Source organism: Phycodurus eques, chromosome 5, assembly GCF_024500275.1.
Source record: "Phycodurus eques isolate BA_2022a chromosome 5, UOR_Pequ_1.1, whole genome shotgun sequence".
In the NCBI taxonomy this organism is placed as follows: Eukaryota; Metazoa; Chordata; class Actinopteri; order Syngnathiformes; family Syngnathidae; genus Phycodurus; species Phycodurus eques.
In genome coordinates this window covers 17,318,372-17,343,363 of record NC_084529.1, presented here as the reverse complement: position 1 = coordinate 17,343,363, position 24,992 = coordinate 17,318,372, and the positions used below count along the sequence as shown (strand labels likewise).

Below are 24,992 nucleotides of genomic sequence, written 5' to 3'. Positions count from 1 at the left end.
CGTATCAGACTCCTCAACATGGGCTATTTTATTTAGAAATGTGGCTGTTAAAATCCAAATAGGATGGAAAGTCAAAAGTAGCAATTAAAGTGCTCACTTAGTACGACGAACCGCCACAACTTGGCCGCTGAAACTGTCCGTTCAGGTTGTTGCTGATCCGCTTTAAACAAGTTGGTGTTGGTAGCAAGGGTTTCACGTGGCTGCTCACTGTCAAAAATTGCAATGGGCATAATTGAAGCATCTATTTTGTAGATTTTGTGTAATTGATAGCTGATTAATGGCTGTTGATTCAATTTGAAATCATCTCTGAAATGCCCTTGAAGCGGGCATAATTGGCCCAGTGCATGCCCAGGATTAGCTAGTCATATGTAAAGCAGATCTGTTATGTTGCCCCGTCACAAAACCTCTGCAAGGCGGCATGTACAGGCAGCTGTGTTTGAGAAGGCGGCTAGCATCCGACACCTCTAAAACCGTCCTTTTCACACTAGAGCGTCACCCTTCCATGTTCTTCTTACATCAACGTAAAATATGCTGCCTCTCAACGGCCATCTGTAGAGGCCATGCAGGTCCGCGGCTGAAACCGGCAAATTACAGAAGTCGCTTTCTTGCCAGATACACAAAAGAGTGATGTCATGTGAAAGCGCTGTCTGGTGGTTGCATACTAATGTAGCGTCTCCTGCGTAGTATTTGGCAGAAGGCTACAAAGGCCCAATACCAAACCATTTCTGTCCCCCCCATCTTGATTTGTATCTTGGCAGAGAGAGGTAGCTGGGAAATCTCTACACACTCTGGCGTGATGAATTTTTCTGATCAGAGGAGGAGAAACCGTAGCCGGGAGAGCCACCCGTGTGGGCAGAAGTTCAGGCTGGAGAGTAGGGAAGGGGGGAGGGGTGGTTTGCGGCGGAATTTTCCTGCTTGCAGCCTGATCCCAAAACACAGGTGCAGCCTCTGTGCGGCCCTCCCCACTCTAACCCCCTCTTACCCTGCTGCTATGTGCCCATTCCCATTAAATTCTCATTATGGTGGATTTGTCATCTTCTAACCTGCTGGATGTTTTTTCCAATTGCGACCACAACATAAATCCATATACAGCGGTGTATTCAGATACGAGTTTGAGTCGTTCTGTAACCAAGCTCATAAGTCAAAACGCTTGTATCTCAAAGCATCCCCGTTGAAATAAATGGAAATGACAATCTGTTCCAGCCTCCCCCTGTCCCCCCCACAAAAAAGAAATGCTTTTTTTAATGAGAAACATATCACTCTGGTACAATATTATACATAGAAAAATAGAAAAACATACATGAATGATAATTAAAAGTTTTCTTTTGCATCAATTCAATGGACATTGTGCTCCTCCTTCTGGTGTGTGCGCCATTGCCACCTGGGGGCAGTATAATACAGACAGGATATACACGGAGCAGGTCACAGCTCCTGAGTAAACCGCAGTAATATTTGTTGTTCTTCGCAGAGGATAAAGAAAACATGCCTGGGAGTGTTGTTACAGTATATTATCTGGATAGGTTTGTGCTCCACCGTTTGTGTTCAAATAGCCATTGCTTAATTAATGGGTTTGACACCGCAACACTGATGCTGTTTCTTAGCCCGTCTATGACATTTTGCATTGTTAGCATTAACTAAATAGACTCTCCTTGGGCAAAGCTATGCCGTTGTTTTAAATAGACAAGTAATTCCCCGTTTAATGTTTAGTTTGACAGTAAACTTCAACTGGGAGTGGCATTAAACAGCTTGAAGCCTATTTTTGAAGAATTGTTCACTATGTGCCAAACTGCTGCTGGCTTTGAAGTGAGTTGAGTTCAATGCCACCATAAAGCACCTGTATGTCTAATTTTTGCTCGCAAGTCAAAGCAAGAAATCAGCCAAACGATGGATCCTATCTTGAAAAACTTGGAAATCTGGCCACTCATATCTCAAGGCACCATACTGTAAACTGTCTCTGTTGAGGTTCAAAACTACTTTCTAGGGGCTGTTAGATTGTAGCACAAACAAACGAGGCTTAAAAGATGGAGCGCAATATACATCAAAGCTAATTAAAAATGATGCTGACAGTGTCTTTCGCTGTTGGTGCAACGTTGAGAAGTCGTGCGGACTTGAATGGTGCATACTATTCAGATTCTCTCCGATAGCAACTTCACAGCTGAGTCTCGGCGTCACGCAGAGCCGATCATTGTCTCCCTCACACTTTCTAACGAGCCATTTCACAACATCCACGCAGCGGACCTCGCCACGCAGCAGCAGCAGCAGTCTTTCTCTCAAATTGAGTTTGTTTCTCCACAATATCTGATCAAACGCGCAGATGTGGCCAGTTGTGAGACTTAATCTCACATTATGCCTCTTTATCGAGCGACTGGCGGTCGGTTGCAAGCGGCACAAGTGATTTGCGTCGGTTTGGATGAACCTCAACTCCGAGAAAGCACTTTTTATTTCCACGCTGGACGTCATGTGCACGTTGGCGGATTTTACGCGCAGAGAGCCGCCGAGTGCGTCTGATTTGGGATTACACTGACACTGGACGTGTTTATTTTTTTTCAAAAAAAAAGAGAGGGATTTCCCAGACGGCGTCTGCGTCTGGTCCGCCGTCCTCCGGGTTCCTGCAGGACTCCATGCAGTCGCGAAGGTTGGTTCGTGCGTATTTTCACCCTTATTATTTCTTTCTTGGAATTCATATACGTGCGTGTGCAAAATGAGCAATGTCATCGCAATCTAAAATATTGTAACTGTCGCTGCCGGGAAAGTCGATGCAAACCTGTGGAGCAGCGCTTTATTTCGCGACCATTTATCACGTCCAAAGCCAATCAAGGGGAGCAGTGAAATCACCCACGACCCCTCCAACTACACAATTTCATGTTGGTAAAACCCTGATAGCGTGACAGCTGCAATTAGCAACAACCGTGCTGTCCAATAAGGTTGCGGTCTAATGACAGGTTTGGCTGTCGTCGTAACGCCATGTGCGTTTGTGTCACGGTTTGAGGAGGTCCAGTTTATTTTACAAGCGCCATCTGTTGGAACAGGGGGATTAATTTGACTGGCACTACATGCTCAGGTTAATGTACATCATTTCGATCTTGACGAGTAGGTGGACCCTGCCGTGGTAGTCAAATGCCTTAGCAGATTTTACAAGTGGAATCACAGATCTAAAGTTATGCTCCCTCATCGCTGGATTTTTTATCGTTATATACCGTTTATGCTGCCTCTGATGTGACATAATATGGATTCATCGACATACTGTATAGCGTTAGCCTAATGGCCTAATTTCCAAAGTCGTTTTTGAAGGTTTCCGAAAACCAGAATAAACAATCAATATAAATCAATAAACAAGATGAGTCCAGTTGCCTTGACTCAACCTTTGCGGATTACCATGACGTACGTGGATGACTGGGAATTTACATTAACGTAAAGAAAAGACACCATTTTTTCGCAAGCACATTGGTATTTTTGATTGATATTGTGACAGTAAATTAAAAAATGACAGGCAATTATGCTATATGGCTCACAATATGTACCACCCAGATGCTCATAAAAATGACAAATTAATGCTGTATCCAAGACTGCAGGTGTCATTTGGATTGGATCTCAAATATTACTTTCCCTCTCAATCAGTCAATGAAAAATACGCAAGGATTTTACATATTTGCATACTTGTGTCTAATGGCACTAAACCAGTATAAAGTCACATTCTCGTTCTGTCGTTTTAGATCTATATACGGCTTTTCAGATGGCATTCAACGTCACAATGGCTATTGGATGCTTTCCTGTGAATCATCCAATCATAAAAGGTCGTAGATCAATGTATAGGGCTGTCTCGCCAATTGTGCAGATTTATATATATGTCTATGGAATTTTCTGTCGATGTTCATTGTACCACATGGTAACAACAAATAAATGTATACGGCGTGTACCTTATAATTTTCTAATTAGAAATTAAGATCTTGAGGTTGTCCTAACGATTGCTTTGGTGAGAGTATTACTCAGAATGATTCTTATCCAAGCGTCAAGAGAAAGTCGGCAAAAAAAATTGTCTTCATCTACAGGTCCAAACAATTCATCAAATTGGGCTACATTGCTGGAAATCTGTGCGCACAGGGGTGGCCCCCCTCGTTGCAAACGTGTGAAGGCTCATCAGCCCTAGTTGTAAAAGATCAAATCCATCATACGTGAGAGGACTGCAAAGACAGCAATTCTTTGCTCTGTATGGAAAAACTACATCTGGCCACAACCTAGGTACACTTAAAATGACATGATTTGTACATGACAAAGAGACACAATCAGGATATTTTCCAGAGTTGGTGCATGCATAACTGCATGGCCCCCTTCAATCTTGTTATTATTGTATTATGTTTAAATTTAGGGTTTTTCCAAACTTAGACAATGTGGTTCATGGAGCACAAACTGAATCAAACCTATGATATATTACCTTAACATCAACATGTATATAAACAGATAAAAACATTTTTGGGGTGACTTTGTACTGACGAAATTCATCCGCAACACATTTTAGCTCCCAATCCAACATTTGGGACACCCTGTTCTCATATGTTGAGAGCCTCCTGATTGTGTGTGTCGATTAGCCTGCGAAAAAACTGCTTCTTGTTTGTCATGTTTGGAGTTTTGTAGGAATGCGCCTCGTGGCTCGCTTTACAACAAAACACAAACAAATAATTGACAGTGACTCTTTTTTTTTTTTATTATTGTAATTTCTTCCATCGTGGTGAGATGCCAACTCTTTCATATTGGCTGCACGTAACGATGCTCTAGTCATTTACTATGAATGATTATAATTATGCTGGAAGCAAAACCTCATAGAAAGCAGGTTCTGGTGGTTTTTGCATGGCTTTACTACTAGTGTAGTGTTTTCGTTCTTTTTTAAATTTATTTATCAATGGTTATTTATATGGTACATTTTTATTAATATATGAGCCACACACATATAGTGCAAGAAAATCAAAAAAAGGAAGTTTACAATTTTCAAAACAAATTTTTTTATTTTTTTTCAAACAGTCATTATGACTTGACAGTAGTACATGATATGATCAGTGAGAAAATGATATAACTCGAAATGTTATCCGTTTTAAGTTGTATTTTTTGAGGAGGCCATGGCGGTGTGCCCACAAGTGTGTGACAAATAACTGACACCTAATAAGTTTTTAAAACTGTCTTTCAACATTTTTTTTACAATAGATTATTATTATGGTGAAACGAGCCATTACAAGTACTAATGTTGGTATTTTTTGTATGTCTTAAATACCAGTTTATTCTAGCTTTGTATCTCTGCCAATTTTTGCAATAAATTCCTACTACAGTGGGGCAAAACAAATACAAACCAAAAACAAACAACAAATTAGATTTTACACGTTCTTTACTACGAGCATAGTTCCTCTATTTTCATCTTTGTACATGAATGTTTAAAATGTCTCCCTAATGATCAAACTTTTGGGATTTTCAACTATGTCGTCATACACAGACGTCTTAAATATAGTTTAAAGGTCAGTCTTGCTAGGATTGAGCTATTGAATTCATCGTGCTTTGTGACCGCTTCGGTGGCTCATCGTCGAACAAGCCTGCGCATTGAGGTGTAATATGAACCGTGCGGAGCTGGTGAAGGCCCCCACCGACCCGTGATTGGCTCGCCGGGTCTGCCCTCTCTCTCTCTCCCTCCCTCTACCCGGCTGGCGCACACACGTTTGCGGCTACCCCACGCTCCCTCAGGCGAAGGAACGAAATGACCTGCTCGCTGCCTTTTTAACCGCGGCTGGCTGGCTGGCTAGCTAGCTTTCGGTACACTTACCGGTGGGGAGGGGGGAGTGATGAGAGAGCACGGCGCCGACTTCAGACTCGTTTTCCGGGCTTTTTTTCTTAACTTGTCCCACGCCGTGTCGCCCCTTAAACCAGGCAGAGGAGTGAAGGGCGACCCCGAGCTGGATGGATGGTTATGGGGAAGAGAGGCAGACCCTCGGCGCTTGAAGTGTGCAGAGTCCTCGCTGTCTTCCTATCGCTCTTCCCTCCAGGTAAGAAGATACAGTATTTATTTAATTTCTTGTAAGTGATAAAACTTGGCGAATTAGCCAAATTTTGACCAAACTGGGGCACCTTTCCCCCATTTTGTTGGCGATGTTGCGTTTGAACTGGGACTATTTGGCGCCGCCGAAAGTGTTGTAAAACGGCGCAAAAGTGTCGTAAAAACAAGCAAAATGCTAACGAGTTATCAGGGTGTCCAAACTCTGGCATGGGGACCATTTGCGGCCTGTCTTCCATTTTTTTAGTGGCCCGCAGCATATCAACAAAACTATGGAGTGTGGGTGTTGAAAAAGTGGGGGAGGCAGGGGGGTTGCAACTTGCAACACACATGATGACTACTAGTAGTACTACGACGACAACTACTACTACTACAAATAATAATTATCATTATTATTGTTATATATATTTTTTCGTAGAAAAGCTCTGTATTATTGTATGTAGAGCTTTTCTACGTATGCAAATAAACTATTTACAACTAAAATACTAACAGAATTTCTCTTTATAATGCCGCTTGAATAAAAATAATTCACTATATGCGGAATGTCACGTGACCGACCTGGAAAACAGGTTAGCGGACTTCCTGTGTATGCTGCGCTAACAAACATGACTACATCTTGATGACATGATGGTTTGAAGTTTGTGTTCTTTATGGTTGATGTCTTTGAAAAAAAAAGTAAAAAAAATTTTTTTTTTTTTACTACATATAATATGATCGTGAAAAAAATCCTAAAAGTCAGATATTGTCATCTTGGGTGGCTCTGTGGTGACATCTTGTGTAAAACAAAAGACATTGTAGTTTTAAAGTTCCTACGGGTGCTTTATTAGGGTTCTCCTGCTATAGGGTTCCGCCATTTACCCGTGCCAGAGGGCAGTTCTTTCAGCTGTTTTGTCAAAGCGTTTGGCGGAAGTTGGTAGCAAATTCTGTTTCAGAAGTAAAAAAAAACAAAAACAAACAAAATAAGTTTCCCTGCACTTTCTGCTGTGCCAAGGTCTGATTTGAGAATATAGCACATTGATGATTGTAATCCTCAAATAATAAATACTGCGTTAAACATTGTCACCTTATTACGGACTGAAATGTTTTAGTTGGCGGATCGAGTCTAGTGGGATACAAGGTTGCGGGCCAGCACAAAATCACGAAAAAGCCCAAACTATAAATGCCTTATTTACCTTTAACAGAAAGCTGTGATGTATCAGTTTTTCAAAAATAACTATCAAGTACCGTATTTTCACCACCATAAGGTGCACCGTATTAAAAGGCGCAGTCTCAGTGTCAGGGTCTATTTCTGTATTTAACACATACATAAGGTGCACCGTATTATTGGGCGCAGGCATGGTAAAACATACGCTAGCTTGAAACAAAAGGTAGCATGCATGCACGCTAAAAAAATGTTTTTTAAAAAGGCAGCGGGAGCAAAACTGAGTTCGGTTGCAATTTATTGAAGTATTTAACAATGTACTCACGTTATTTTTTCATCAATCCTCATCCACAAATACATCTAAGTCCTCATGTTCTGTATCCGAAATGAACAGCTGGGCAAGTTCTCCATCAAACACGGCAGGTTCCCTCTCGCCATTGTCTGAGTCAGTCTCGTTGCCGTGCGGCTCCTCAGAAATGATGCCGGCTTTCACGAAAGCTCGAAGAACAGTGCAAGCAGACACGTTAGCCCAAGCATCCACAATCCATTCACAAATTGTGGCGTAACTCGCCCGGCGCTGCCTCCTAGTCTTAGTAGAGCTGTGTTCGCCATCTGTCATCCATCGCGCCCACGCCGCTCGCAACTTCACTTTGAGCGCCCTGTTTACACCGATGTCCAGCGGTTGGAGTTCATTAATCCATTGCTCGAGTTGGTCTTCCAACTCGGGCCACCTCGCCTTGTTTCCGCGGAAATTCAGCTTAGTCTTCTTGACTTGGCGAAGCTCGTTTTCCTGCTTCCTCCACTTGCGAACCATGGATTCGTTGATCTTTAATTCTCTCGCGGCTGCTCGGTTCCCATGTTCCTCCACGTAACTGATAGCTTGCAGTTTAAACTGTGCTTCGTAAGCGTGTCTCTTCGTAGGTGCCATTTTCGACTGCGATCAGGACAGCCTCCACTCGTAAAGTAGCAGTCAAGCCAGCCGCCCCTAATTTTGTTCATACTAGGCATTACGGTAATAGGGCGCCAACTCGAGGCGAAAGCCACCTTCAAAATAAAAGCTTCCCAATAATACGGACGTCAGTGCTCTTCGGTTAAGGAATGCAACCAGCAAAGTTCATCTGAATCTTGAGATTCACGCGCACCCTTCCCCCTTTACGTCCGCATGCTGTCCTCAGTCACGTCCGCCTTCCTCTATATAAGCAGCGTGTCTGCAGGAAATGGTCCCAGTCAGTCAAGCGGAGCGCTCATCACACAACAACATTTATAGATTTTGGAACTCGGTGCACACATAAGGCACGCTACATTATAAGGCGCCCCATCCATTTTGGAGAAAATTTAAGACTTTTAAGTGCGCCTTATGGTCGTGAAAATACGGTATAATTGCTTGATAGATTGGTTTTAGCGTATTTCATAAAGTCAAAGAATGTTTTACTTTTTTCCGTACACGGTCCTCGGAGGAAAAAGTTTGGACACACTAGCAACAATCAACAGCGACAAATGGCGAGTCACTGGGTGTCAAATTGAGGGCGAGCCGCGCTTTTGACGTTTCAGGAGATATCGTTTTTTTTAAATGGAAAAAGTGGCATTGTAAGTTATTACTGCAATAGTTTTGAGTCTTTATGATTGCCGTGTTGGATTTTTAAGTCAAGTCAGAAAGCAACGAGAAAATGCATTTGCTGCTTTGTTTTGTTAGGGCCATGGAGGCGTGCTTTTGGTTTTTAATACTTTTTTCCCCTTACATTTGCTCATACCGAAGAAGATGGCTGACTGTTGAGTTGTTTTTATTAGTCTCCAAAGTAATTCAAAAAGTGTGTGCGCGTAAGTGCGTGTGTGTGTGTGTGTGTATGTGGAGGGGGGCGGGGGGGGTCAATCTGATACTTAAGTGAGCCTTTTTTAAGCCATTCCTTTATAGAGAAACATGGCACTGACTGGTTTAAAGTTACTGTGGCAGAAACTATGCTAATATAAGCACATTTATAACACCAATAAACAGAATGACAGCACTTGGACACTTTCACCCCACCTCATTCACTTGTGAATGTTTGCCAAACCCTTATCAGTTTCCCTCTTAAGTCACTCACCGTGCAACAACAAGGTGATAACGTGCTGATAGTTGAGATTAAGATTGTTTTATTTTCATGGTTAAAAGTGGGTCTTTATAGTATGGGTGCAACTGATTATTTAAAAAAACGATTAATCTGACGATTATTTGTTTGATTAAAAACTTTTAAAAATTTGCATCCCTTTATTAAAAAACTAGACATTATTTCAAACTGACAGTTTAGAAAATGCACAAACATAAATTGATTCTGATTCAGTTAGTGGTTTGGTCCGTAACATCCGTCAGAAAATAGGCAAAAATGTTAATAAATGTTTCGATTTTGTAAAATGTAATGTCAGTCGAAAAGAAGATATGTCAGCTCAATTGAGATGGAATGTCCGTAATTTACTTTTCAACAGGTTAGTTGATTCAAAAATAGATGTGCTGGAAATTCAGACGTAGTTAACCATGATCTATGGGGGACTGGCTCAGTAATTGACTTTTCCGATGCTTGACTAATGGCACGGATGTGCTTGTTTGATGCTGAAATGGATAACAATGTGTTTTTTACTAGCTGGCTAGTTATTATGTTTTGCTATATTACGCAGAGACAACTCAACCAAACATTTTATATATACCTTTTAGAAAATTTCTTCCACAAAAACAATAACTGACTTATTTTCAGAAGTAGCTACTACGTCTTGTGATCTTCTCTGTACAACTATTTACGACATCTCCTCGATTTATCCTCCACACTCGCAGGTGCCGTTGGATTAGTTTGGATTGTTTTTATGAAAATTGCAAAAACATGTACCTTTTGGGGTATATCTGGTGGTACTACACTAATCACAAGTTTTTGTAACTGTTTCACTTCTGCCACCTGGAAGTACCCCAGTGCCTATTCTTTACAAACGTTATGAAAAGGTCTATATCGCGTCACTGTAAGACTATTTCAGTGAACATGTGCATTAGTTGTTTTGTCTTTCCCTCACAGTGAGTCTGCAGTGCAAGATCCTCAAGTGCAACTCTGAATTTTGGGCCTCCACGACCAACTCCGGGCCGGAGGAGGAGTTCTGCACGGCGCTGCGCGCGTACAACAGCTGCGTGCGGCGTACCGCTCGCACCTGCCGGGGCGATTTGGCGTACCACTCGGCCCAGCATGGCATCGAGGACCTCATGAGCCAGCACAACTGCTCCAAGGAAGGACCCACGTCTCAGCCGCACACCCGCAGCCCGCTTACCCCCGCGCCCCCGCCGCTGCCGCCCGACAGCCAAGAGCGCTCCGACGGCCCGGAGGTTTGCCACTACGAGCGTAGCTTCCCGCGCAACGCCGCGCAGCGCAACTTCACGCACTGCGGCTTCTTCGGAGACCCCCACCTTAGAACCTTCGGGGATGACTTCCAGACGTGTAAGGTGGAGGGCGCCTGGCCGCTCATTCACAACAAATATCTGTCGGTCCAGGTGACCAACACCCCTGTGCTGCCCGGATCCTCAGCCACTGCCACAAGCAAGGTGAGCTGCGCTTCATTTATCCCACTTCGGGGCCGTTTTCGCACTACAGTGGACCGCTGCACACTCGTAGTTCAGCACCCCCAGATTCACCTTTTCACAGATTAAAAAAAATAATAATAATTCCCATTTTTTTCATTTTTCTTTTCGTTTGTTCTTTTATGGCGGGGAACCAATCCCGAAAATGCCTATTGGTGGCTTAGAAATTGTTTTTGTTTTTCAGTGCAATTATAATGGGCGTCAATTATCTGCGGCTTTTCGCTTTTTGTGGTCCAACCCGGTTCCTATCCCCTGCGAATAGCGGGGGTCCACTGTATCGGACCATTGACAAGTCTTTGAGAGTACACTGGTACCTTGACTCACGAGTCCCCAAGTTACGAGACATTGTTTGGTCGTTTTCTGTGTTGTCATAAAAAAAAATATTTATGAGCGAGGTTTAGATACACGCCCGCTCAACTGAAGAAAAAAAAAGAGACTCATAGTCAGTGACGTACTTTCAGCCGTTTACTAAACAGTCAAAAACACAAATTTTATGAGATACAAATACAATGAGAACATTCTCAAACAGCCGCAGTTGGAAAAGATTCACGTCCAGGCACTCACAGAGATTATTAACCCATCATGTGCCTGATGCAACCAGTTATTTCTTTACATTCTCTTTGATTACATTTTATTGTTTTTATACAATAAAGTGCTATTTGTATCTATCAAATATTACAAAATTGCAGAGGTTTTTGGGGAGGCTGGAATGGATTCATGGGATTTCAATTAATTTCAGTGAAAAATATTGACTGATTACAAGTAAATTTGAGTTACGATCTTGGTCGTGGAATGAATTGTACAGTGAACCCACATTCATTTTGTGGGATATATTTCAGACCCACCTGCGTATGTATTGTGTGTGTTCAATATGTGCCTTTAAGAGGCGGGTCCTGGCGGTGGGCTGTGTCGACAGCAGCTGAGTTTGTGTTTTACTGTTCTATCGTGTATTCGACTAACACCTAAAAAAGCATCAGCGGCTGTAGCTCTCCTTTCCGACATGCGAGGGCATTACAGTAATTAAGAAAAACCTGAAAAAGACCACTACAAACCTACAGATTTCCACAATATAGAGGGCATGTCTGCAATCGACAAGTAGATATACAGTCCACAAAAAGTGACCCTTATGAAGACAATCGCTTTTCAAAAATGGATGATGTACTGTATGTTAGTGTCGTAAAAAAAATAAAATAAAAATAAAAATAAAAAAAAAGCCCATTACAAAAAAACTTCCTTAGATCTTTACGATCCTTCTTAATTTGTGTGTTGTATTAAATATTTAAACGTTTTGACTTTTTTCCTTGGCATGAAGTCTATACTGAGCACAGAGTTTGCAGGCCAAGCTCAATCTTCTTTGTGTTCTTAATAATTTCCGCAGCGTTTAATAGCTGCATGAGAAATGACCCTCTGTAGAATTCCAGTGAGCTGGTAGAGATTCTCACAGCAATCATTGCCTGCTTTGTGTACTTTGCAGTTTATCATAACAGAACTTGCCCAATCATGTGTGCAGTGGAATAATTTTCACTAATCCAAAGTTTCTTAATGGCACTCTATTATGGATATTTAGGCTTCTCGTTTTAGCTTTTGAAGTCATTCAATTATTTTTTTTTTTTTTTACTGTGCACTACTTGGAACCAAAGCAGAGACTTGAGTGTGGACAAATGGAAAACAAGGCAGCAAGCCAAAGGCACCTGTGCAAACAATCTGCTAAGAGATCAGCATTAGCTCAGCAATGTAACACACATAAAACCGTCTGGCTGGCTACATTGGAATAACAGTCATTTTCGCTGGTTTTCCTATTCAAATCTTCCATGTTTAACCAGCTCATTCCATGCGGCGGTATCGCCGCTGTGTCAATGACTAGTCAGTGTCCCCGCGTCCACAATGCGACCAGATCGGCTTCATTAGCTGCAGCGTACATACGGCTCAGCGCTGGCTCCGACGCCACTCCCCGGAGCATAGTTGGGGGGTTCACTGGCAGGTTTTTCAGCGCTATGAATGGCTCGTCTTTGTGTCTACACACTGAGGCCTGATTTTTACACACTGCTCAGACTACTGCTGGATTTGGTTTTGTTTATTTATATATATATATATATATGTATATATATATTTGTATGTATATATATATTTGTATTTATATATATGTATATACATATAAATATATATATATATATATATATATATATATATAATTTTTTTTTGGGGGAGGGCGTTTACCTTGGCCTCCCTCTCGCTCCCCCCCATGTTGAGCCAGCTGAACTGTGACACTAAATCCAATCCATGGTGGACTAGATGGCACAGAACCATTGGAGAAGTTTCCTTTCAGTGAGATATTCATGTTTACAGTTGAATCTCTCGCTATTTGGATTTAGAATCAAAAAGTAAAATTGTACAATGTTCTGAAAAAGTGCAAGAGCATTAAATAAAGCGCCACAGTGTATCAGAAGGTACTAAAGAATATTACAATACCAGTATGTTTTAAAAGTACAAAAGAATATCACGTTCCCGTATTAAATAACAGTATAAAAACCTACTAGTTCTAAAATAAAAAGTGCATAATGGAAAGATTTAGATGCTCAACATGATATATGTTGAAGTATCACAAGACTTTGACAGATCTCAGGAAATACCAGCGAGTAACCTTGCGTTTTTGTTCCTCGTCTTCTGCAGCTAACAATCATCTTCAAGAACTTCCAGGAGTGCGTGGACCAGAAGATGTATCACGCCGAGACGGACGAGCTCCCCGCCGCTTTCGCCGACGGCTCCAAGAACGGCGGCGAGCGCCACGGCGCTAACGCGCTGCGCGTGGTAGAGAAGGTGCCCGGCCAGCACGTGGAGATCCAGGCCCGCTACATCGGCACCACCGTGGTCGTCCGCCAGGTGGGCCGCTACTTGACGTTCGCCGTGCGCATGCCCGAGGAGGTGGTGCGCTCGGTGGAGGAGGACGACAACCAGGACTTGTATCTCTGTCTGCACGGCTGCCCCGCCAACCAGCGCATCGACTTCAAAAAGGTCCGGACCCATGCCGCCGCCGGGACCCACGGATTCACCTACCGGTCGGCCAAGGCCAAGTGTAAGGAGCGTCTTCCCGTAGAGGATCTGTACTTCCAGTCGTGCGTCTTTGACCTCCTCTCGTCCGGGGACATCAACTTCACCATGGCCGCCTACTACGCCCTGGAGGACGTGAAGATGCTGCACTCCAATAGTAAGCGCTATCACATCTTCGAGAAGGACGCCTTCACCAGCCACGCCGCGACCCACGCACCGGGCACACGCTTCCTCAACCTCTTCGCCATCCTCTTGTGCTGCACACTTGCTCTACAGCCACTTTAACACTGACCGCTTTAGAGGCCTCGTGTCGTTTGGAAGCTTGCGAAAGGGGGTGGCCACATTTCTCACAAGTTTCTGGCAAGTTTTCATGGGAATTTAAGATGGGGAATTGTGGAAATATTCCAAATTGGAAACGTTCTATGGGAATTGATGTCCCTGCAAAATACATAGCTCTCCTTTCCCACATGCGAGGGCATGAACAGTACCTTAATTACTCATGTTTTTCACTTCACTCTAGCGGCAGCGTACTTGCTCGTACCTCAGATTTTGGCTCGTAACACGATGCAAAAATTCGAGCAACGACTCATAACTAAAAAAAACTTGTAAATTGGGGCACGCGTACTTCAAGAGACTTCCGTAAATAAAATATGGGGATGGGCGAGTATCGTTATCACCGGTATCGGGTACTTGTGAAGCCTGCCAGTACCACCCACTAATACTTAAGGCAAAACAAATTTGACATGGAGAAAGTCCTCCCCGCCAGTACTTGGCGCTATATTGCAGCGGTTTGACACATGGGCTTAATATCATGAGAAAAAAGAGAGAAAAGTCTTTGTTCACAATTATCTGTAATTCTGTTAATTGAAATGTTATGTATCAAAAGTACTAATGGTATCAGTACTCTGTATCGGCGCATACTCAAGAGTGAATACTCGCACTGGTATCAGTCTGAAAAAGAATGGTATCGAACGTCCCTATTAAAATATATTTTACCCTGAGCCAGCCTTAAATGTGGCAAAATCCTCATTTATTGCCATAAATTCTCATGAATGGTCGTGGAAAGTTTCCAATTTTGAGGATTCCTGGATTTTTGCAACGCGAGTTGTATGCTCACGTTTTCCTCACGGGGACCTGGGAAAGTCCACCTGCGATTACGTTCACTGGACTGTGTGGGAAGTTAGATGGTTTCCTGGGTGATCCTCCATGGAAGCCAAGCCAGGGAAGCCCGAAAAAGGACAACATGGGAGCTCAAAGTTATTTTTGTCACAGGCCACATTGTGGTTACGATTTGCCTCAGAGGGCCCTTATGACTGTGAAACCATCGAAATGTTTTGTCATATTACATATCCCAAATTCCCCCTGAATTTGTTTTGTAATATGCTGTAGGTATTTCTGGGATGTTTCAGGAATATTTCCATGGAAACGTTTCCAACGTTGAAAGTTGTCTAATTTTGCAACCAATTTTTTCACATATGCCACACCTGGTAAAGAAGGCACCTAATTTGATAGATGTAACGTTTATTTGTGGCGGGGCGGAATGGAGGTCACTATTTGAGGAAATACGCCGCACGTAGCATAATAATTCACATGGAAGTGATTTGAGGGCTTGAGTCATTGCCAAAGAAACAAGCCTCTGTGCCAACATCTTTGGGAATGTACATATAATATTGAGAGCGACACTTTACAAGCAGCATTTAGTCCCGATTTCAACCTGAGATCTCTGGTGTTCTCTTATTAGTCTTGGTTTGATTTTAACACTGAAGTATTTGTCACTGCTGCCCCTTTTTTAATTTTATTTTTTATTTTTGGGTGCTTTGACGACAGCAGCGACGAGATTTAAGTGATTGTAACGTGGAATCTCTGTGGAAGTATATCTGGGCCTTTGGAAATTTAATTGGGATTTCTCATTTTTATTTTTTAACCAGCAAATTTCTAATAGGCGGCACGGTGGACGACTGGTTAGAGCGTCTGCCTCACAGTTCTGAGGACCAGGGTTCAATCCTGCGTGGGTTTTCTCCGGGCACTCAGGTTTCCTCCCACATCCCAAAAACATGCATGGTAGGTTAATTGACAACTCTAAATTGCCCGTCGGTGTGCGTTGAGTGTGAATGGTTGTTTGTTTGTATGTGCCCTGCGATTGGCTGGCAACCAGTTCAGGGTGTACCCCACCTCCTGCCCAATGATAGCTTGGATAGGCTCCAGCATGCCCGCGACCCTAGTGAGGAGAAGTGGCTCAGAAAATGGATGGATGAAATTTCTAATACTTTTTTTTTTTTTTTACCATCAAAAGATTCTGTGTCAAACTTTTTTCTAGTATTGTCTCTGTGGTGCCTCAGTAAACGTGAAATATGAATTAAAATCCTCCACGAATTCTTGAGTTCCAGAGAGGCCTGAAATTCGAATTTGTCAAGCTTATCTACGTCACTAACGAAGACCTCCGCCTTCCCAATACACTCCCGAAGCCACACGTGTCCTCTCACAAGTGGGGTCTTCTCCATGGAGGCAACCAATCGGAGGAAAGGGGGCGGTCTTAGCCAAATATGGACAAAACTGGGTCAGACAAAAGTAGCTGTCAGAAGGCCCTTTTCTGGACACTCATGACAAAACCAAGGTGTTTTTTGAAATGATTACTCATACTAAGTCCATGTTAGAGAATCACTATGGAGGTCTAAATGGGAAAAATACGGGACCTTTACAACTCCGACGGTTCGGATGTATCGTGATTTTCTTGTTGCATTTGAATTTGAATTTCTAACTGAATTTTTTTTTTACCATCAAATTTATATTACTGATTTTTCTTTTTTTACCTTCAAAACGTTCAGTGTAAAAAAAAAAACTGTCTAAAAAAATCTTCTCTTATTAAAAGTTAGATGCCACTTGTATATTCTGTAGGTATTATGTAACCTGAGTTTGAATTTTTAACAATGATTTTTGCCATCAAATTTCAAAGTGAAATTCAATGTAAAAAAATATTTTTTTTAATCTATGGCTGAAACTCAGTAGTCTCAAACTATAATAAGATATGTCTGTGACTTGTGAGTTCTAAATAGATTTTTTTTTAAACACTGAATCTTTTGATGGCAAATTTTTTTTTAGTAATTTGACGGTAAAAAGGAAATCTGTTAGAAATTCATACTAGGATGGCACAAAAATACCACAAATACAATATATGTGCGCCATTGAATTTTTGTCATTGAATTTTTCACACTGAATATTTTGATGGTAAAAAAAAGAAATTTAATGTTGAAAAAAAATATCGCTGTCAGAAATTCAAATTAAAACTCATATGGCCCAGATATATTTCCATAAGTCTTGTTTGTAGATGTGATTTGTATTGTGACTTTTATAGTGGCTGATGTGAGATTGTACATACAGTGTGTTATTTTGTGTGTGGGTGTGCGCGAGTTGTGTTTATTCGACTATTAACTGTGAATGTGAAATAATTTTTTTTATTTTTTTTGCATAGACATGAACAATGCACAACACAATCTTTTCCTTTTGTGTTTTGCGCTGCTCATGCTTGCCAATGAAAAGCACTTTATGTTTTCATCCAGCTTTTGTGTTGATGTGTCGTTGTTGTTTGGAATTCAAAAGGAATAAATAATAATAATAATAGTAAAACAGCTGGGAAATGCCCGAATAGATCAACCTGTATGTTAAAAAAAGAAAATGTGGTGCTACACCCACCAGCTGTTTATAATGTCAATTATTTATTGAATAAAAGAAAATGTCTTGTTAGTGACGCGTGGTCTTGTCTCTTTGTGCTGTCTTTGCATGTATATTATGTTAGTCTTCTACTGGCCCCTACTGGATTTTAGGAGACACTGAAACGCTTGGGGTGCTCTTAAAGACTATTTCCCCTCAGTATTCATTTTTAATCTTGAATTGCACATTTTAAACATTCAAGGTAGGGAACGTGAACGTTATGTACATTTTGAGATTTCAGGGTTGAATAAATGACTTTTAAAGTCGGCAAGACGATAGTTGAAAATCATCGTCATCAACTCATGATGAGATTTAAAGTGGTCACGATGAAATTTGAAAAAAAAAAAGATTTAAAGTCAACAATTGACGTACGGCGATCACGTGGGACTCGGTTGCTATGCCAGGATACGCTGTCGTCAAATGTTGATTTTAAATTTCATCATGATGACTATAATTTCATCACAATGACTTTAAATCGCGGCCTGTCGACTTTTTATTTTTGTCAGTCTACGTTTTAAAAAATAGGTTTTATTGCTAAAAGTGTTTTTAATACTATTGTAAGCCATTAACATTGTGGTACCCCGACTTCCGAGATTTTAAGGACACGAGTCGTCGAAGATTTGAGATGCGAGATGTGCTGCAATGGTGGCAGTAAACCAAACTCACTTCACAACAAGCATAATTTTGGCAGATAAAATTAACGAATAGTTCTTCAAAATAGGCTTCAAGCTGTTTAATGCCGCTCCCAGTAGAAGTTTACTCTCAAACGAAACAAAACAAAGAGAATTACACTTAAGCTTCTTCTAAAACAACCACATAAATTTGCCTTGGGAAAGTCTGCTAGCTTATTGCTAACACACGATGCAAAAATGCTATAAATGGGCTAACATCTAACACTCACTAACATCAATGGTGCAGTAGTTAAAACACTAAGTGTAGACAGACAATATAATACTTACAGGCATATATTCATCTTCTGCGAAGAACAACTAATTACTGTGGCCGATATACTAAGTTTTGACCGCCTTCGTCGTTTACATGGGTGTATGTTACACTGCCCCCTGGTGGCCGAGGCACACACAGTAGAAGTAGCAGTAAACTGTTGGAATTCTTTACATGCTATTGTTAAGAGTACTACTGTATGTTTTTTATAATGATGATTGCAGAGTGCTATTTCATATTAAAAAAACATTACTAAAACGTTGTTGGTACCTTTTGGAGGTTGAAACAGAGTAATGGCATTTCCATTCATTTCATTTTCAGAATCATCTTTATTTGAAAAGTTATTGTGTAATCACAACAAGTTGGAGTCAAACTCAGTCCTTTTTTTGTGTAACAAACTTTATTACATATGTCCAAACATATGTACAAGAAGAACATTTCTCATTAAGAGTGGTTGTTGTCACAAATATAAATTATTTTAGACTTGAGAACGTATCATACAAGGACTGGAGCTTGCTTGACGTGGTGGAGGAGGAAGAGGAGAAAACACTTGTTCTTTGTATTTCTACCACGCTTAATACTTGATGATTAACGCTGAGATAAATGGTCCCTTCAACAGTTGCCACGTAATAGAGCCGTTCTATACTGTCTTTAAAAAGTGACTGTTGTAATTAATACACGTTTCTTATATATTAGGAGCATTTATGGTGGATTTTTTTTTCTAACAGTGCAAAGACCCACTTGAAAATACTTTGTTTTCAGGGTTTTCAAAAACTCATCAGGTATTTTCATCTTGGTGAAAATTTACAGATTAATATTTATACTAATATTTCAAAAAATTCAGTCCCCAAAGCCAGTTCAATTGTGCAACATGACATTTGCTAGGCATGTCTGCCATGAGCACACCGACAAAAAAGTCTGAAAAAGTCAAAAGACACAGGAAGTCAGCTATTTTAGGATCATCTCCGCAGATCAAACTCATTCTAGGGTTCGTGCCACCAAATTCGAATAGGGATGCTTAATTTTCAACATTGGAAACTTTCCATGGATATTTAGGGACACAAACCAAAAATTCACAAAGCTTAAAATATAGTTAATCAGCATAATGGGATTTTGTTGGTATTTTTGAATGGAGGGGGTTGCATTGTTGTTAATTTTTGGAGGGATTGGATTTGATTTGTTCTTTAATGAAGAACTGATTGTTCAATAAGACATTTAAAACTTGACAAAGTTGTACTTACAAATAAATCTGTTGAAATGTCATGCTTGTCAATTGTATTATTTTTGCATGGCTGTCTTCTGATGACAAAACAATGTCTATGCTTATTATGTCCCAAAATTTCCATCTTAACTTCGCATGTACATTTTCCACTCCTTTTGCAACCTTAAATTTGAACCATGAACCTGTCCCCGATGAGCATGATGCCAGGCCGGGTCAAACGCTCAAGTGTGCCGCCTATGGCCCACGCACCATATATTCCGGACCACCCTTGATATAAATACTAACCAGCAAGCCTCCCTCACACAGCCGTGTGCACAGATGACTACTACTATAATATACCACACACAAAGAATGCACAAACAAGATAAACGCGAAAAAAGGGAAACACAAAATGGAGGGGCACATTTGGCACTGGGAGTAAATGTCCTTAAAATGACGCAGATAGTCCATGAAGCACACACAATTACACATTAAATCATTAATAGTGAAAGGGTCATCCTAGTGTTGCAATAAATACTGCTTCTTCCATTTCTTTTTCACGAGAGGGGGCGTTCCTCAGTAGTTTGGAAAAAACATTTTTTTTATGAGTCCCAACCGCTGTGGGAAATTAGCTACTTAATTGGTACGAAAATTATACTTGAGTTACGACAAATAACGCATCTTGGTTCATCTAGCTATACCAGTGATGTATAGTGACAAGCAAAACAAAGCAATGCGCTTCCATTAGATGGCAGAAGGTACAATGAACCCGTGTTTTACCATTCATACAACAGAATCACAGCTTTGTGTTCAACTATACGAACCCAAAAAGTACATTTGTGAGGATATTGAGACAAGATCATCATCATTATTTCAGTACTTTTTGTGATATTTGTGTTTGTCGGTGTGCCTTTCGGAGATTTTTCTAATATACACTGCCCTGGAGTAAATGCAGTGGAGTCATTTACTGTTCTGTGATTGCTGGCTTGGTCACCATTTTGCAACAAATGCCAGGGTTGGAAATTTCTATTTTTGGGAACTTTCCATGGGAATCAGGTGTTTTAAACTGAATAACAGGCTATTTTGCATGTTTTGGTACAAGAGATGGATTAATGATTTAATTGTTGACAGAAAACAAAAATATCAAATGGCAGCATGTGCACCCCCAAACCTCCCTGCGCTGACACTGAGTCTGGAAACTTCTCAGGGAAAATTCAGAGAATTTAAGAGAATTACAGTGGACCCCAGTGATTCGGGGGGGATAGGGACCGGGCCTTACTGCGAATAGCGAAAATCTGCAGATCATTGACGGCCATTATAATTGCATTAGGGAAGAGGAAAAAAAAGAAAGTTATTAAATAAGTGGGGATAAACCACCAATAATCATTTTTGGGGGTTCACCATTTTAACTTCCCATGGAATTTACCGACAATTTTCTCTAACAAGTGCTGCAAAAAACAAAGGTGCACGCAATGACACATTCTTTCGTATTCACATTGTCCGATGAGATTTAAAGCTAAACACGCAGAAATTAACAAAAATGCTCCTTGTTGTGGTTTCAAAAAAAACAAACAACAACAACAACAAAAACATCAGGCACTTTAAGGTCAGTCAAGTGTTCACTGTGTCCTAAATTCACCCTTAGAAAGTAGTCCATGGGACTAAGAATCCATTCCACAGCATCCAGTTTTCATTGAGGATGGTTGTCGTGTGTCTTTGAAGGCAACACTGTCCGCTTGCCCTCAGTTTATGACTGGTCCGGTCCAAAGGTTTATGACTTTCTGTTGTTCCAGGCGGGTTCGGCCGGTGCGTTGGGGTTCGGCGGTGACGACAGAGAGTCTTGTGGCGACTTCTGACACTGCAGGGAGCGTGGGTCCGGCGGAGGGGGTTTGTCCAGGTAGAAGTGTCTGCCGTAGTGGTCTTGGCTTGGCGGAGCGCCAGGCCGGTGGTCTGGCATCCGGCGGAAGTCCTGAGAGGGGCCGTCGCGTCCCTGGTGGTGGTAATTGGAGTGGAAGTCGTCTGGACGCCTTCTTTTGGGGTCCTGGTGCCTGGAGACAAAATGGACCCAGGTAAGTTCACGTTTCACCTGAAGCTAATGATCTAATGATTTGTCAAATTGTGGTACATCCTCTACTGGTACACAAAAGAATCACTGAACTAAATGTTCAAACTGTGTATAATGTTATAGTGGCTTGCTTTTTTATATATATATCCAGTACAGTACATTTGTTAAGTACAGTTCAGTTGTATTTAACTTAATTTGCAATACATTAGCATTGAAGCTTTTAGGACTGTTTGTTTTCAAACATTTAGGTACATTTATTATTTAACTTTTGTGCAATACATATTAAAAGAATAATTCTTTAAGTACAGTTTTTTATTTTCCTATTCTATTATATATTTGAGTTGAGAGTTTCAAACTGTGTGTTACAGAGGTTTATATTATATTTTATAGAATTTTGTAGATTGCACATAAAAGTTCAACAAAAATTGCATCTAAAAATATGCTTACAAACAAACAGTTCTTAAAGATTAAATGCAAACATATTGGACTTAAAAGTTAAATACAACTGAACTGTACTCAGAGTGATTATTTCACATACCACTACAGGGAGCCCACGTACCACACTTCACAGAATCACTGTGATCAAAGATTTCTTAGACTTAGTGTACTTACTTGCAGTGGTAAGAACTAATGAAATACAAGTAATTCATTACTGCACAGTAGATTCTTCAGTATTAAAGGTTTTTTTTTTAACAATACAATATTACGCACAGTGTCAATGTTGAAACTGTGTATGTTACAGTGGCTTCAATCCACCCATCCATCCATCCATTTTCTGAGCCGCTTATCCTCACAAGGCAGGTGGCGGGGTACACCCTGAACTGGTTGCCAGCCAATCGCAGGGCACATACAAACAAACAACCAATCGCACTCACATTCACACCTACGGGCAATTTAGAGTCTTCAATCAACCTAGAACACATGTTTTTGAGATGTGGGAGGAAACTGGAGTGCCCGGAGAAAACCCACGCAGGCACGAGGAGAACATGCAAACTCCACACAGGCGGGGCCGGGATTTGAACCCCGGTCCTCAGAACTGTGAGGCAGACGTTCTAACCAGTCGTCCACCGTGCCGCGTTGCAGTGGGTTACAATATTAAATATAATTTTTAGGAATAAAACCTCTGTCTCATTTTTTTATTTGTCAAGTGGTACCACTGTAATAGACTTGTAATAATACGTAAAGGTCCTCTTCCATCAGAATCCATTTGTTTCTACAGTTTAACATAGGTCAAAATGGCTGTGACATAGTTTAAGTTTCTATCCATCGACAGCGGGTTCGCAAAGTATTCAGAACCCTTACATTTTTCACTCTTTGTTATATTTGCTAAAACAATTGAAATTCATTTTTTCCTCATTAATGTACACACAGCACCCCATATTGACATTTTTGCAGATTTATCAAAAAAGAAAACCTGAAATCTCACACAGCCATAAGTATTCAGACCCTTTGCTGTGACACTCATATTTAACTCGGGTGCTGTCTATTTCTTCTAATCATCCTTAAGATGGTTCGACACCTTCATTGGAGTCCAGCTGTGTTAGATTATACTGATTGGACTTGATTAGGAAACCCACACACCTGTCTATATGAGACCTTACAGCTCACAGTGCATGTCAGTGCATGTCAGAGCAAATGAGAATCCATCCATCCATCCATTTCAACACCGCTTATCCTGGTTAGGGTCGCGGGACGCTGGAGCCTATCCCAGCTGGCTTCGGGCGAAAGGCGGACTACACCCTGAACTGGTCGCCAGTCAGTCGCAGGGCACATATAGACACGGACAACCATTCGCACTCACATTCACACCGTCACTGAGTGGGAACTGAACCCACGCTGCCTGCACCAAAGTCAGGCGAGTGTACCACTACACCATCAGTGACTCAAATGAGAATCATCAGACAGAAATGTGGGAAGGCGCAGATCTGGCCATGGTGACAAAACAATCTCTGCTGTACTTCAGGTTCCTAAGAGCACACCGTGGCCTCCATAATCCTTAAATGGAAGACGTTTGGGATGTCCAGAATGCTAGTGCTGGCCGTCCGGCCAAAGTGAGCAATCGGGGAAGAAGAGCTTGGTGAGAGAGGTAAAGAAGAACCCAAAGATCACTGTGGCTGAGCTCCAGAGATGCAGTCGGGAGATGGGAGAACATTCTAGAAAGTCTAGAAATGGAGAGTGGCCCGGCGGAAGCCTCTCCTCAGTGCAAGACACATGAAAGTCCGCATGGAGTTTGCTAAAAAAAACAAAAACAAAAAAAAACACCTGAACGACTCCAAGGTAGTGGGAAATAAGATTCTCTGGTCTGATGAGAACAAGATAGAAATTGTTGGCCTTTATTCTAAGCGGCATGTGTGGAGAAAACCAGGCACTGCTCATCACCTGCCCAATACAGTCCCAGTGAAGCATGGTGGTGGCAGCATCATGCTGTGGGGGTGTTTTTAAGCTGCAGGGACAGGGAGACTGGTTGCAATCGAAGAAAAGATGAATGCGGCCAAGTAAAGGGATATCCTGGACAAAAACCTTCTCCAGAGTGCTCAGAACCTCAGACTGGGCCGAAGGTTCACCTTCCAACAAGACAATGACCCTAAGCACACAGCTAAAATAACAAAGGAGTGGCTTCAGAACAACTCCGGGACCGTTCGTGAATGGCCCAGCCAGAGCCCCGACTTAAACCCAATTGAGCATCTCTGGAAAGACCTGAAAATGGCTGCCCACCAACGTTCACCATCCAACCTGACAGAACTGTAGAGGATCTGCAAGGAGGAATGGCAGAGGATCCCCAAATCCAGGTGTGAAAAACCTGTTGCATCATTCCTAAAAAGACTCATGGCTGTATTAGCTCAAAAGGGTGCTTCTACTAAATACTGAGCAACGGGTCTGAATACTTATCGCTGTGTGATATTTCAGTTTTTCTTTTTTAATCTGCAAAAATTCCAACAATTAATTTTTTTCCTGTCAAGATGGGGTGATCTGTGTACATTAATGAGGGGAAAAAATATTTTAGCAAATGGCTACAATATAACAAAGAGTGAAAAATTTAAGGGGGTCTGAATACTTTCCGTACCCACTGTATGTGGTTTGTCGACTGAATGCAAAAAGGCAATAAACAGCATAAGGCTTGCAACACGGGTGGAGTTGAAATCGCCGAGAATGTGTGACGTAGTTTTGCCCATTAACATTCCAGTACCTGACCTGCATATCAATGTGGCGCATAGGAAGCAAGCGAGCATTCAGTGTGTATCAATAACCCCACTCCTGCGTAGTCCA

At 41.5% G+C, this 24,992-nt stretch overlaps 2 protein-coding genes across 5 annotated transcripts in view; one reads left to right on the top strand and one right to left on the bottom strand.

The window, feature by feature from the left end:
* Nucleotides 1-2,236: 2,236 nt before the first annotated feature.
* rgma (repulsive guidance molecule BMP co-receptor a) lies at nt 2,237-17,551 on the top strand. Its single transcript, XM_061677811.1, has 4 exons — nt 2,237-2,635; nt 5,908-6,023; nt 10,208-10,725; nt 13,432-17,551. The coding sequence occupies exons 1-4, from the start codon at nt 2,622-2,624 to the stop codon at nt 14,092-14,094; spliced, it is 1,311 nt and encodes a 436-aa protein (XP_061533795.1). The 5' UTR covers nt 2,237-2,621; the 3' UTR covers nt 14,095-17,551.
* Nucleotides 17,552-18,840: 1,289 nt separating this feature from the next.
* Nucleotides 18,841-24,992, bottom strand: part of chd2 (chromodomain helicase DNA binding protein 2) — a 40,176-nt gene continuing 34,024 nt past the window's right edge. For all 4 annotated transcript variants that reach the window (XM_061677809.1, XM_061677807.1, XM_061677808.1 and 1 more), the window contains one exon: nt 18,841-21,708. In XM_061677809.1, coding sequence (XP_061533793.1) covers nt 21,432-21,708 — 277 coding nt within the window. In that variant the 3' untranslated portion in view covers nt 18,841-21,431. The remainder of the gene's footprint in view (nt 21,709-24,992) is intronic.